Source organism: Phaseolus vulgaris, chromosome 6 (assembly GCF_000499845.2).
Source record: "Phaseolus vulgaris cultivar G19833 chromosome 6, P. vulgaris v2.0, whole genome shotgun sequence".
Lineage (NCBI taxonomy): Eukaryota > Viridiplantae > Streptophyta > Magnoliopsida > Fabales > Fabaceae > Phaseolus > Phaseolus vulgaris.
In genome coordinates, this window is record NC_023754.2 from 90,849 (window position 1) to 106,920 (window position 16,072).

General features: G+C 36.1%; 1 protein-coding gene across 1 annotated transcript; it reads left to right on the forward strand.

The window, feature by feature from the left end:
• The first annotated feature begins 450 nt into the window (after positions 1-450).
• LOC137830898 (early nodulin-like protein 8) lies at positions 451-1,410 on the forward strand. Its single transcript, XM_068638296.1, has 2 exons — positions 451-796; positions 865-1,410. Exons 1-2 carry the CDS (start codon positions 592-594, stop codon positions 1,251-1,253), a joined length of 594 nt encoding a protein of 197 aa, XP_068494397.1. The 5' UTR covers positions 451-591; the 3' UTR covers positions 1,254-1,410.
• The last annotated feature ends 14,662 nt before the right edge of the window (positions 1,411-16,072 follow it).

The window sequence follows — 16,072 nt, forward strand, 5'->3', positions numbered from 1 at the left end:
TTTATATTTAGTTTAATAAAAAAATTGTATCATCTTAAAGCAAAAATATTAATGATTACATTTTAAGTAATATTTCATAAAAATTAACAGGACCAGAATTGTTTGTTTTATATGCATTTCACAGCTTGCTCCATATCTATGCACCACATGATCATGTAACACTGTCTCTTACACGCACTACACAATACAATTATGAAACTCCAAAACCTTTCAAACACAGTCACACTGCCAGCTGCCACTTGCCAATTATAACCCTTGGAATAATTTGTCCCTTTTCCACTCTCACCCTCTAAAATCAACAAACATTTACTGTTACTCATGTCATCTTGCACCTCTTTCATACACTGCTTGGTTATTTGCCCATATACTTGAGTGGTTTTTACTCTTGAGAAGAAGAAATAATTGGCAACTGAATTAGCATACTGAATCTCAGGGTTAGGAGGAAGAGGGCTTCAAGGTAAATTGACAATAAGGGGTCATTTTGATGTCATCTTCAAAAGCTTGCAGTGGGCACACAGCTCAAGTACATGTCTCTCTCCCCCTCTGCTTACTCGGTTCTTAAATCTAAGAAAATTCCAGTTTCTCATCAGAATGAAAATGCCCTTCCTTAGAAGTTTTAAAATTAACCTCTTTCTGGTGTCTCTTTTTGCTACTTGGGTTCAAATCCAACCCAAGGTGCAATGTTACCAATACAAAGTTGGAGATCTAGATTCCTGGGGGATCCCCATTTCATCAAATTCACAAGTCTATGACAAATGGTCCAAATATCACAACCTCAAGATCGGTGATTCGCTCCGTAAGTTCTTCCTTCATCTTTGCAAAAGGTTTGCCAATTTTCAACACTAACACATCGAATATGTGCAGTGTTTCTGTACCCACCAAGCCAAGATTCATTGATTCAAGTAACAGAGGAATCCTACAAGAGCTGCAACCTTAAAGATCCAATCTTGTACATGAACAATGGGAACTCGTTGTTCAACATCACATCAGAAGGGGAGTTTTACTTCACCAGTGCAGAGTCTGGTCATTGCCAAAAGCATCAAAAGCTTCACATAACTGTGGGAGTTGGAGGAAACACCGACACACTTTCTCCAACTTCACTGCCTCAATCCGCACCTTCTTACCCAACTGCTTTTGGCGACATTCCCATGTCTCCTTCTAGTGCTTCTTCCTCACCTCACCCAACTTCAAAATTTTCACTCATAGTTTTTGGATTCTTCCTCTGTGCACTGCTCTCTAGCCTAGTAAGATGATCTTAAATATACTGTTTTTGGCTTCTTTTTCTATTTCCCTATGCCATGCAACCATTCATATGTATAACTTTTTTATTTTAATTTATTACTCTTTAGCATTGTAATAGTGGATCCAATGGGTCCTTCAAATTAATAAATTCATATACAATTTGTATTAGATTTCACATTTTTAAAAGCTACACTCGAGGATTACTCATTTTTAATATTTATTGTTATTGTTTCATTATTATAATGCTATTTCGATCGCCAATCATAAAGAGCTGGAGATTCAATTTCTGATTTTGTTCATAACCAAATCATTGGTAATGATATAGAATATACAATATATAAAAAAGAATAAGGGAAGTATAGATTTAGCATGTGTAATGTTAAGTAATCATCCATAATACAATTTTGAAGGGTTTTCATTTTTTTAATGCTTCTTGTGTTGCTTTGTATTTCAAAAGACGACATCGAACATGAATCCAACTCATACGTGCCTCTCCTTCTTTTACCTTTACTAGAAGACAATATTAGAAACTTTTTATTAAAAATTCATCAAAATACATTATCAATATCTTCAATAAAAACTTTTCACATTGATTCTTCAATCAATATATTCCTAAACCCTAATTATTATCATTCAACACATATTAGTCAAAAGAAATTCGAATTTCAAACAAAGATTTTATTCAAAATAGGTCATGAACATATCAAATGAAGATGACATAATAGAATAGAAGAGATTGAGGGAAACAGAAAGACATTAAACGATAGAACAGGAATTAAAAAAGCAGAAAGGAAATAAGAAAAGATGGGGAGGGACTTAGGAGGCGAAATAAGATTAGATGTGTTATTTAAGTTGAAGATGCATTTCATTAAGATAAGACTTAATAAATTATCATTTTCACAACTATCTCACATTAAGGATTTGTATATTAAAAAATTCAAAGTTACAAGTGATGACGGAGATAGTTATTCCCAAATCCTTAACCTAAAATATAGTAAAATGAGCCTAGAATGAAATCTAAAAATATTATATCTGTAACCTTAAGTAGTCCAAAATAAACGGAAAAGGAGTAAAAGTTTGATTTTTTTTTAAAATATGGAAAAAAAATCTTTAAGTTTGCAAGATTTGAAATGCTTGCTTCATTTTTTCATTCTCATGAGAGTGTATTCCATGCTTATATTGTAAGTCTTCTTCTTTCTCAAGGTGTTAGGCAAACAGTTATGTAACTATATTACCTCTTCTTACATGGATATATTCATATATCCTTGCTTTTCTATAGACAGTGTAGTGCTGAATCATAAATAATATTTTATGTGTTCCTTTATAATGGCTACATGTGATTCATGATATAGTATTACGAACTTTCCTTTTTCGTTGACACTCAAGTCATCTAACACGTCCATTACGAGTGTCTCTTCTGTCACAAACAACCACCACTTTCCTGCATCAGTTCTCCACTCCCATCTTCTTAAAGCTTGCGGAGGAAAATTTTCTACTATGGAAACAACAAGTTCTTGCCACTATTGATGGTCTTATGTTGTTAACATTTTTGAATGATTCTCAGGTTCTATACAATTTCCTCCCAACAACCGATGGTAGCTCTCCTCAAACCAACCCAAATTTTCTTCTTTACCAGCAACGAGATAATTTGGTAGTTGCTTGGATGTTGGCATCCATGACCAATCCATTCTTGACCAAAATGGTTGGCCTCCAATCGTCGTCTCAAATCTGGCAAACCCTTCGTACACATTTTGCCTCTAACACTTGTACTTAGATCAAGAAATTATGTTTACGTCTTAAGACTCCCAAACAAGATCACTTTGTCAACAACTATCTTCTAGAGATAATGAAGATCGTTGATTCTTTTGCAACAATTGGTGCATCTGTGTCCATCGACGACCAGGTTGAAGCCATTCTCAATGGTTTTTTAGAGGACTACGATCCTTTTGTCGCCTCCATTATGTCAAGATCGGAACCCTATACCATAAATGAAATAAAGACATTGTTGCTAGCTCAAGAAGAAAGACTAGCAAAGCATCACCCTATGGATCTGGTTACTTATTCCCTTGTTGTTGTTGTTGCTACTTGGCATCCATCGCATGCAAGAAACGAAAGATTGAATCACCGATTTCCTTCCTCTCGTGGTGGTCGTGGTCATTCTCGTCCTTCTTACTCCACAGGTTCGCGTTCTTCTCCATCTTTTTAATTGAATACCATTCAAACCCAACCTTAGAATACTTGGACCACTACTCGTCCTCCTTGTCAAATATGCAAAAAGCATGGTCATTCTGCCAAACATTGCTGGCACATGTATGATCAAACTGCTTCTCAAACTCCTCATGCCAACTTCTCTCAATTGTGCCTTCATGACAACACATCCAACACTTCCTCTATTTTGGGTGCTCCTTCATCTGTTGATGACCCTCCATTGTATCCCAACAGTGGTGCTACACACCACATAACCAACAATTCATTCGTTTATTCTGAAAAGCAACCCTGTGATGGCACTAATCTTGTAAAAATGGGTAATGACAAAGGTTTGTTAATATCTCACATAGGTTATGGGAATTTTGTTTCTTCTACTTCCAATAAATCTCTATTTTTAACTGATCTTCTTCATGTTCCAGCAATCACAAAGAATCTTCTTAGCATTTCAAAGTTTTGTCGTGATAACAATGTTATTTTTGAATTTCACTTTAACAATTGTTATGTTCTAATAAGGAAACAAAACGTTTTCTTCTACAAAGTTACCTTAAAGATGGCTTGTATATCTTTCCTGATCTTCATTCCTTGTCTCCTTGTTCTGTTCATTCAATGTCGTTTACTGTTGAACATGTCACTGTAAATCAATGACATGAACGATTTGGACATTGTAGTTTAAAAGTTCTCAAAAAGATTCTTGCATGTTGTGATATACCTGTTTCAAATAATATTGTGTTTTGCTCTGCCTGTGTGAGTGGTAAGTGCCACCAACTTCCCTTAGAATTAATTTACTCTGATGTGTGGGGATCTGCTTCTGTTTTGGCATCCAATAGAGCTCAATATTATGTCTCCTTTGTTGATGCTTATACCAAGTTTACTTGGATATATCTTATACATCATAAGTCACAGGTTAAAAATGTTTTAAATTTTTTAAAATTCTTGTTGAAAATCAAACTGGATATAAGATTCATGCTTTACAATTTGACAATGAAAAAAAAAATCTCTTTAACCTTCTATCTTCAAGCATGTGGTATTCAACACTGTCTCTCATGTCCATATACACATGATAAAAATAGATTTGTAGAAAGGAAACATCCTCATATCGTTGATATGGGATCACCTTGCTCACCACAACCTTTCTTCCGCTTAAGTTTTGGGCTGAAGCCTTCATTGTTGTTGTTCATACCATCAATGTTCTTCCTATAGATGTTCTTAAAGGAGAAAACCCATATAAAATGTTGTTTAAAGGAAAACCAGATTACAAAAAATTCAAGGTTTTTGGTTGCGCATGTTATCCTAACTTGCGTCCATACAATTAGTGTAAATTTGCTTTTCACTCTATTTGTTGTTTGTTTCTTGGATATAGTATTCGTCATGTAGATTACATTTGTCTTACTCAAGAAGGAAAGACAATTGTCTCATGACATGTAGTGTTTAATGAAAAATCGTTTTCATACAAAAATCATGCTAATAAATTTTTCGTTCCATCAAGCAATGCTCAGGCACACCAATATTGCTCCCACTATTACTATTATTCATTCCCAAAATACTGATAATATTTTATCTCTTTATGATTTCTATCACTCATGTTTCCTCCACTACTTCTTCTCTTTTGTCCTCTGAACCCTCCATTAAGCTTTTTCCTGGAACATTTGAACCCACCACTATTACTACACCTGACCTTTCTATCCCTGTGATTCCTCCTACAACTAATTCACATCTCATGGTCACCCAAGCCAAAGTACGTACCCATAAACAAAAAGTGTATAACGCTTAAGTTGACTCCATTCCCCTCATTCCCACTCCTGTTAAAGATGTTTTTGCATCTCCTGACTGGCTAAAAGCCATGCATGAAGAATACAATGTTGTTCTTTTAAACAAGATATGGACCTTAATCCATCTACCATCAGAAGCACCTCTTGTTGGATGTAAATGAATTTTTAAAACAAGGCTTAATGTAGATGGCTTGCTCTAGCGGTGTAAAGCTTAAATAGTTGCCAAGGGATTCAATTAAACAGTTGGTGTTGATTATGCAGAAACATTCAACCCAATTATTCATCACCATAATTCAGCTTGTTCTAGCGCATGTCGTGTCCTCTCGTTGGTCTATACGCCAGATTGACATCAATAATGCTTTTCTAAATGGTGGACTACAAGAATGTGTCTTCATGCAACAACCACTAGGTTTCAAAACTACTACACCTCAACTTGTCTGTCAACTTAACAAAGCCATTTATGGTTTGAAACAAGTGCCTTGATCTTGGTTTCTTAAGTTAAGTACTATTCTCCTTCATCTCGGTTTTAACTCCACCAAGAGTGATACATCTCTCTTTGTTAAATAGACTCCTACTTTTTCTCTTTTTGTAATAGTTTATGTTGATGACATTCTAATCACTAGTTCATCTGACACTAAAATTTCCTCTCTTATTACTAAACTTCATTCTTATTTTCCTTTGAAGGATCTAGGGCATCTTCATCACTTTTTGGGCATTCAAGTTTCTCGCACATCAAGTGAGAACATGCATTTGTCACAGTCCTAATACATGCGTGATCTTCTACAATATACTAACATGTTGGCTTCCAAACCTTACCACACTTCTATGGTTTCCAACACTCGGCTACATCAGAATTCATCATAAACGTTCAATGATCCAACTTTGTATCGCTCCATCGTGGGCACTCTTCAATATCTTCTTATAACTCGTCCTAAGCTTTCTTACTCTGTCTAAGGTTGCTCAATATATGCATTCTCCTCAACTGCATCACTAGTAATTTGTTAAGCATATTCTTCAGTACCTAGCAAGAACTATTGATCATGGTCTCCTTTTACACCAACAATCTTCTTTTTTCATTAAAACCTTTTATGATGTTGATTGGGGTGTAGACCCTAATGACCGAAAGTCCACCACTGGTTTTTGCATCTATTTAGGCTCCAATCTCATCTCTTGGTCAACACACAAACAAAAAACTGTTTCACGGAGTAGTACAGAGGCAAAGTATAGAGCAGTTGCAGCTGTCATGATCGAGATTCTCTAGCTTAAATCTTTTCTTCATGAGCTTCGTATACAAACTCCACCTCCTCATATATTTTCTAACAATCTTGGTGTTGTGCTCTTAAGTGCAAACCCAGTCATGCACTCCAAATCTAAGCATTTTAAGCTTGACCTACATTTTGTTAGAGATAATGTACAAAATCATATGGTTCAACTTGTTCATATTCCTAATAATTTTCAAGTTGTTGTTCCTCTCACAAAGCTTGTCTCTGGTCCTACTTTTCTTCGTGTCAGACATAAATTCAAGGTTGCCCTCAATCCAACCATGAGTTTATATGGGGTGTTAGGAAGCAGTTATGTAACTGCATTACTGCTTCCTACATGGATATGTTTATATATCCTTTTATTTTTTGTAGACAGTGTAGTGCTTAATACATAAATAATATTTTCTCTGTTTCCTTATAATGGCTACGTGTGATTCATGATACGAGGATTAGGGATCCGATTGGACTTCAATGATAATGCTGTCCTTTTTTCTTCTTTTTGGACTCCTTTACATTATGTAGGATTTTGCTTCCTATACCTCTTCCCATTTTTCAACTTGCACCCTCACAGTTGGGTAAAATGATAAAAAAGGCTTCTTCCTCACTAGACCCCACCATCACAGTTGCTACTGCTACACTATTGTTATTGTAAAAGAAGAAGAGAAGGAGAAGACCATAGAGAAAGAAGAGAAAAAACATACTTGAGACCTTGCAACAATCATAAAACTTAAAACCAAATGGTGACAAAAGGGTTAGATGTCCCTCTCAGAATAAAAGATTAAAATTACCTCTTACAAACTAACAACAATCCAACCAAATTGTTCCTCCTAGTAGCAAATTAAACAAGCAAAACGAGAAGGTGTCATGTTCTTTCTTGATTATCTATTTCCTTCTTTAACTCCTACATCACAAATTCTACAACTACATGATATGGGAATAAAGTATCTTCCAAGATGAATTCTGAAAATTGAGAGCCCTTGGGAAAGGCCCCTAGGTACTACAAAACAACTTTTTTGTATGAAGCGAGAAACATGGGTATGAATGCCTAATTGTTTTGTTTTATTTTGTTACTTTTGGTAACAAAGAAACTTCATGAATTCCCACTATATCCATTTCTTGGGCATGGTTAGTTCAGCCTAGGGGCGATTGGGCCTTGATTAGGCCAAAGCTTGAGGAACAAGGTCATGCTTATTGATTGACCTTTACCCATTATGTTTCAATCACTTTGATACTTAGTTGTTCCACCACAAATCGAGTCGAGTTAGATGTGCTATTGTTTAGTTTTTTTGTCCTAACCCTAGTCACAAAAGTACACAACCCCCTAACCTTGAGCCCATCAAGACAAAAAGGCTTAATTGGTTACTTTTGAAAGCTTCCATTAGGATCTCAAATGTCATGTTGTTTCGAATGAAAACCCCTTTAAAGGTTATGTCTCATCATGTACCTTTCTAAGGCCACGGTCCAGAAGTGAAAATGATTATTGGGAAGAACTGGAACCCCAAAAGGGTCATTGCCAGGTAGAAGAGGAGTTTCTAGGATCTCCAATTCAACCATTGTACTAATAATCGTTCTCATAATTTGTTAGGTACAAATGTCTTGGTCTTGGAAAAGCATAGCTTGGCTTCTCTTTACGAAGGCATTCAATGGATGCTAAATAAAGCAAAGTAATGGCCTACTCGATCGAGAACCAAGGAATCTGCATGGCCAAGGACAGAAAATCCAAACAACTTGTTGAGGTTCAATAAGAAATTAATCAATTACTTTGAGATCAACATTTGGGCTCGAAAAGCATTGAGATGGTTATCGAGGTTACTTGGTCTTAAAAAAAGGGTAATTTTTGAACTCTTTAATGTGGTGGCATGGGTTCCTCCATGATTTCCTAAGAGAATGGTTGAGTATCTAGTTGTATGAGGATTGGTTCAGAGTCTAACCTCCTTTGTCGAGTCATTTGCCTTTGCATATATATTTTTTGCTACAATTTTTCATTTGCTTTTTCCAACTCATCATACGCTCTTAGGGCTTCTTCCATGTAATTGTTAGAATTGTATGTTGAAGATGGTTGTTGCCCCTTCAAGACATGTGTTTGATGAAGCCTTTTTTGTAAATTTCATGTGTATGTACATTTGCTTTAAGAATGTCTTAGGTATAGTTTAGAGGTTGTTTAAGAGTAGGCTTTTTGCTGGGTAACTCACCTCTTAACCCCTGACCATGTGATAAGAGCAAGCACAAATTTTCTGAAACTGTTTTTCACGTGTTTTGCAAAAACATCCTTACTCCATAAAAAATAAATCTGTTCTTTTTTAAATGAATAGATTCTTTTTTTAAAATGATGCATTGACTAAGGCTTTTGAAAATTAGGTTTTGTGCATCAAGTATTTTGACTAAGTCTTCACTCTCTCAAAACGACTGTGTTTCAATAGTTAAGTTTTTTCTGTTATCGTTTTGAAAAATAAATCTGTTCATCTGTAAATGAATGGTTCCTTTTTAGTCTGGTGCCATGTTTACCTTAAAAGTTTTTTTTTGTTTTGTCCTTGCACCAGACTGTTTGACTGAGTCTCCTTCACATAATAAATTCTCTAACTGCTTTTGAAAATAAATCTGTTCATTTTATTTTCAATTTGTTCTTTTTATAACAACTTTAACTGTTTTCTAAAAATCTGTTATAAGTTGTTTCTCTATAAAAAGAAAGTTTGTTCCTGCGTTTAAAAGTGAATCATACAATTGAGAAAACAAGTTTTACAATAGAGAATTAAGGATTTACATAGAATTAACATGTGTTCTTGAATGTTTTTACAAATCAAAAGTGTGCTTGTTCTTGGTTGGCTCTAAGGCTTGGTTAGAGGTGCTGCTACTGTGTGAGCAATCTTTTCTACTGGTCTAAGGCAAATTTCTGCATCCTTTATCAGGTGTATTCGTTTCATATTTCAAATTCTTGTAAAAGTGTGATTGTAAACTCTTCTTGATAGGGTTTCTCGAAGAGTGTGTGTGCTGAAATAGTGTTTTTCAGCAAGTGTGCCAAGTTTCTTGTAGGGTTCAAGAACAGTGGTTGTGTAAGTGTGTTTGGTACGTTTTGTTTAGTGGATTTCACCTTGGATTAGGTGAGACTGGATGTAGCTCATTTGAGTGAACCAGTATAATTGTTGTGTGTTCATTTCTCCTCATCCATACACTCAGTTTCTTGGTTATCTGTCAATCTGACTAAAATTGAATATGTTCAATAAAAAATAAATCAGTTCTTTTTGGGCTTGTTCATACTGTTCTTATTTTCTGAAAAATCAGTTTGGTTCTGTTAAGAAGATATATGAACTGTTAATTACAACTGGAACAATTTGATTGTGATAGGTTACCCAATTGATTGACAAGCTAATAATTGAACCTTTATCACTTGCTTAAAAATTGAAGGTCACTATTTTTAGCTGTTCACAGTTTTCTCTTTAAAATCAATGTGTGTGTGGCTTGCAAATTAATCTGCATTACCTCAAGAATTACTTGGCTGATATAAACGTTTTTTAAACATAAACAGTGTCAAAATAAATATGTTCATTGCCAAATAAATCGATTTATTTTCTGTTTACTGTGATAAAATCTGATTCTGCGCGAAACTTTTAAAAGGTCAATTCACCCCCCCCCCCTCTTGAACTTTGACACTATTGAACCCAACAATTGGTATCAAGAGCTAGAACTTGTATTTTAATCAAGTTTGTTTGCAATAATGTATGAGTTTAAAGTGCTTTTTGCTGAGGGATCTTCTGTTAGTAGACCCCCTATGTTCAATGGAATGAATTATGCCTTTTGGAAAATTAGAATGAAAGTTTTCATGGAATCTATTGATGCATTAATTTGGGAAGCTGTGGTCCATGGACCCTATGTGCCAATGCAGGTTGTCAAGGATGAAGAAGTGGTAAAGCCAAGATCTGAATGGAATGAGACCAAAAGGAAGATGGCTCAATATGATCTTGTGGCCAAGAACATCATAACCTCCTCATTAACAATGGATGAGTTCTTCAGGATATCCCAATGCAATTCAGCTAAGGAGATGGTGGGAGGTCTTGGAAGTCACTCATGAGGGTATTGAAGATGTGAAGAGATCAAGAAAACATTCTCTCATTCAAGAATATGAATTGTTTAGAATGCAACCCAAGGAGAGCATTGCTAATGTGCAGAAACGGTTCACTTATATTGTGAATCACCTTACTGGTTTGGGAAAGGAATTTGACAGAGAGGAACTCAACATAAAAGTGCTGAAGTGCCTCGACAGAAGCTGGCAACCCAAGGTGACTGCCATATCAGAAAGTTGTGATTTGTCAAAGTTGTCAACTGCTGCACTCTTTGGGAAATTAATGGAGTATGAGCTGGAGCTCAAGAGAATCAAAGAGCAGGAAACAGTGGAAAGAAAACCCAAAGGACTTGCACTAAAAGCAAGTGAACAGAATGAGATCAATGAGGAAAAAGATGCTGAACATGATGAAACAATCAGCCTACTTATAAAGAGGTTCAGCAGATTCCTGAAAAAGAAAAGCATAGATAGGAACCAGCAGAAAAGAAGGTATCCTAAACCTAATGACTCAAATTCCTGTAACTATACTTGCTTTGGTTATGGTAAAACAGGGCACCTCAAAATGGATTGTCCAAACAATCAATCAAAGGACAAATCTGCCAGCAAGAAGGTTGAAAGGAGCAAGGCGAAAAGAGCTTACATTTCATGGGAAGAGAATGAAGTATCTTCAACCAGCAGCTCTGCAACTAAGAGTGAGGAAAACAATCTGTGCTTCATGGTGAAAGATGAAGGGTCAATCTCTGATTCAGTAAGTGAATTATCTATGGAATCTGATAACTATGATCAATTGCTTGCTGCTTTCAAAGAAACACATGATGAAGCAAATAGGCTAGCTGTAATATGCAGTAAGTTGCAAAAGGTAAATAATGTGCTTGCACCTAAAGTAAAAACACTTGAGGAAGAACTGCATAAGGCCAAAACAGATTTGGTAAGCCTTGAACTAACATGCTTGCATGCCTCTATTAAAACTTGTGAAAACTGCAAAAAATTGGAAAAACAAGTGGAGTATTTGCTAAAAACCCTTTCCAATTTCACCAAGGGAAGAGAGAATCTTGAGTCTCTCCTTGGCTCACAGAATGTTGTTTTCAACAAGAATGGTATTGGTTATAACCCTGAAAATGTAACCAATGTAAAAAAACTTTCAAGCTTTTTTGTTCCAGGAAAATCAGGTTTTCAGCTTTTAACAGTGGCAAAATGGCATCTCATGTAACCTGTTTTTACTACATGAAATCTGGTCATACCTCTAGGTCATGCATTGCTAGAAAGCATCTTGTTCCTAAGAACTTACAAAAATGGCTACCAAAGGGAAGGTTTTAATCTGTGCTGGACCCTATATTGAAAAGGGTACCATTTGTATCATCTTTGTTCTGTTTTGCAGAAAGGCAGCAAGAGAAATCAATGGTACTTGGACAGTGGCTGTTCCAAACATATGACTGGAGATCTTACAAAACTCACTAGCTTGAAGTTCAAAGCAGAGGGACATGTAATCTATGGTGATAATAACCTAGGAAAATTTTTGGGCAGAGGCACTGTTGGAACAGGGAATTCAACCACTATTGAGAATGTGTTTTATGTAGAAGGACTCAAGCATAGCCTTCTCAGCATCAGTCAACTTTGTGACAAAGGATACAAGGTGAATTTCAAGTCAAAGGGCTGCACAATCTCAAGTGATTCCTATGGTAAGGTGTTGTTTATTGGTAAGAGAGTGAATAACATATATCTCTTGGATATCATGGAAACTAACTCTTCAAATGAGTGTTTACTGTCTAGAAGTGATAAGTCTTGGCTGTGGCACAGGAGGTTAGCTCACATACACACTAATCACTTAAATAAATTGAAATCTAAAGATCTTGTTTCTGGTTTACCTAACATTAAATTTCAGGATAACAGGCTATGTGATGCTTGTGTGAAAGGTAAAGAAATCAGATCCACTTTCAATTCAAAAGACATTGTTTCTACAAAAAAATCCATTGGATGTATTGCATATGGTCTTGTTTGGACCCTCTAGAGTTGCTAGCTTGGCTGGAAATTTGTATGCTTTAGTTGTTGTGGATGACTACTCTAGCTTTACATGGACTTTGTTTCTTGCACATAAAAATGATGCTTACAATGCCTTTAAGAAATTAGCAAAGGTTTTGCAGAATGAAAATGGTTGTTGTATAAAATCAATTCGAAGTGATCAAGGGGTAGAGTTTCAGAATGCTAGATTTGAGAGGTTTTGTGAGAAACATGGGATATCACATACCTTTTCAGCCCCTAGGACTTCCCAACAAAATGGTGTAGTTGAAAGGAAAAACAGATCATTAGAGGAACTAGCTAGAACCATGTTAAATGAATCTAAGCTTCCTAAGTATTTTTGGGCAGATGTTATACTGCAGCTTATGTGTTAAACAGAACCTTAATTAGACCCATTCTTAAGAAAACTCCATATGAATTGTATAAGGGCAGGAAAACCTAGTGTGAGTTACCTTAGAGTATTTGGGTGTAAATGCTTTATATTGAATAATGGCAAAGAGAATTTAGGTAAGTTTGATGCTAAATCTGATGAAGGTGTGCACATTGGTTATGCTTTGAATGGTCATGCATATAGAGTCTTCAATAAAAGATTGCTCATAGTAGAAGAATCAATGCATGTTGTATTTGATGAAGCGGATCATAGCATATCTAAAACTGCTGCTGATGACCTTGACTGTGATGAATTTAAATTTGTTTTAAATCAAAATGAATCGATTCATATTTATACTGCTGACTCACATGCTATGGAAGAACCTACTGTGTCTGCAAGTTTGCCAAAAGAATGGAAAACTCCAAGAGACCTAACCCTTGATAATGTCATTGGGAACATTGAGAAGGGAGTATCAACTAGGAAATCCTTGAATAACTTCTGTGAAACAATGGCCTTTGTATCTCAAGTAGAATCCAAAAATCTGAATGAAGCCCTCAAGGACAATAACTAGATTCTGGCCATGCAAGAGGAACTTAATCAATTTGCTCTGAATGAGGTCTGAACTCTTGTTCCTAGAATACCTGAGATGAATATCATTGGAACAAAATGGGTATTCAGAAACAAGATGGATGAGCATGGGGTGATTACCAGAAATAAGGCTAGGCTAGTGGCTAAAGGGTATAATCAAGAAGAAGGAATAGACTATGATGAGACATATGCACCAGTGGCTCGGCTAGAAGCTGTTAGATTGCTACTTGCCTTCTCCTGCATCAAAGGGTTCAAGCTAATCCAAATGGATGTGAAGAGTGCCTTCTTGAATGATTATATAAATGAAGAGGTATTTGTTTCACAGCCACCAGGTTTTGAAGACCATCAGCATCTAGGACACATGTTCAAACTTAAAAAGGCTCTCTATGGGCTCAAGCAAGCTCCTAGGCAATGGTATGAGAGGCTAAGTTTCCTTACCTCACAAGGCTATGACAGAGGCAAATCAGATAAGACCTTGTTCATCAAGAAGAAAGGGCATGACACAATTCTAGTACAAGTATATGTGGATGACATCATTTTTGGATCAAACAATGGAGAATTGTGTGAAACTTTTGTGAAAATATGAAGAGTGAGTTTGAAATGTCAATGATGGGTGAGTTAAACTATTTTGTAGGCTTGCAGGTCAAACAACTCAAGGATGGCATTTTCTTGAATCAAGCCAAGTATTGCAAGGATCTGCTGAGAAAATTTGAAATGGACAAGTGCAAACCAATCAGCACACCCTTCTCAACTAGCTGTCACTTGGATCATGATGAAGCTGAAATTCCTGTTGATGAAACCAAATACAGAGGACTCATAGGATCTCTATTGTATCTCACTGCCAACAGGCCTGACATAATGTTTGCAGTATGCATGTGTGCTTAGTTTCAATCTGATCCTAAAGAATCACACTTCAATGGTGCCAAACGGATTCTGAAATATTTGCAAGGAACTAAAGAAGTTGGCTTGTGGTATCCAGGCATGTGTTGCTCTCTCCACTGCTGAAGCAGAGTACATTGCAGCAGGGAGTTGTTGTGCTCAAACCATAAGGCTAAGACAACAATTGAATGACTTTGGTATCTTACTTAACCATATACCTCTGTTGTGTGATAACACAAGTGCAATCAACTTAACCAAAAATCCTGTCATGCATTCAAGAACCAAACACATTGAAATTAGGCATCACTTCCTAAGGGAACACATATCAAATGGAACATGTGAGATTAAGTTCATTGGTACAGATTTACAGCTTGTAGTTTTGTTCACAAAACCATTGGCTAAAGATAGGTTTAATTTTCTGCTTAATGAATTGGGAATTATAAATGTCAATTGTACCTCGCAGTGAAAAAATAAATCTGTTTATTCGCAATTAAATGTGTTTATTTTTTGTGCTGATATGCTTTGATGACTAGGAAAGAGAAATTTTGATCTTTGACTGATTGACTGACTTAGTGGGCATTAACCATTGTACCTTTGACGGTTCTGGTCATGGTTATGTAACCGATTTGATGCATTGGCTGCTCAATGAAGGTGTGATATGTGTGCATCGTGACCCCAAATATTTGCTGCATTTTTCAAAGATTCTCTGCACAATTTCAGAGCATAAAATCTTCGTGCATATCCATTCATAACTGCTTCATCATCTCATTCATTTTACAATATAAATCTGTGTAAAAATCTGCTACCCACATTGGTTGCCCATTTTCGGCTCTCACCATTTGAAACACAAGAAAATTCTGGTTCAACCATGGCTTCCTCTTCAAGACAGAAAAAGAAAAACTAGCACAGGCAAAACACATTTCAAGGGGTGCTAGAAGGTTGGTTCGCTGGAGATGAAGAGGGTATCAATACCTACATTCACGAGATGAGCAGAAAACAGATTAACATACCCAAGGTGTTGGATTTCAACTGGCTGAAATCTGAGAAATTGGTTGAAACAAGGTCTGCACTGAAGCACCAGAAACTGAAAAAGCTGCTGGAATTAACTGGTAATGTGTACCCTGATTTAGTTAAAGTGCTTTACACAAATCTAACCTTGGATGGAAAGAACATTGTATCCTATGTGAAAGGAATCAAAATGAAGGTCACTAGTGAAGTCTGGAATTCAGTGGCTGGAATCAAATATTCTGGTCTAAAAGTTGGAAAAGGGAACACAAGTGGGATTCAAGAGTTCAACAAACTTCAGCATTACAGAAATTGTATGAGGAACCCTGCCTAGAGCATAAGCAGATTCCATGCAGGTAATCTGAACCAAACACCACGACTTGTTGCCTACATCATAACATGGTAGCTCATCCCTAGATGTACAAATCATGATGTTTTACATGAAGAGGATTTAATCCTTTTATACTGCATCATGAATCTGATCAAGGTTAACTGGGTGTATATCATCAATGAGCATATGTTGAAATCCAAAAGATTAGCTGATTATCGCTTTCCTTATGCTATACTTGTTTCAAAATTGATTAACTACTTTGGCATTGACACTTCCAATGAGCGAAATGAAACCATCAAATCTGTGAGTGAGATTGATAACTCAACTCTCACAAAAATGGGGTTT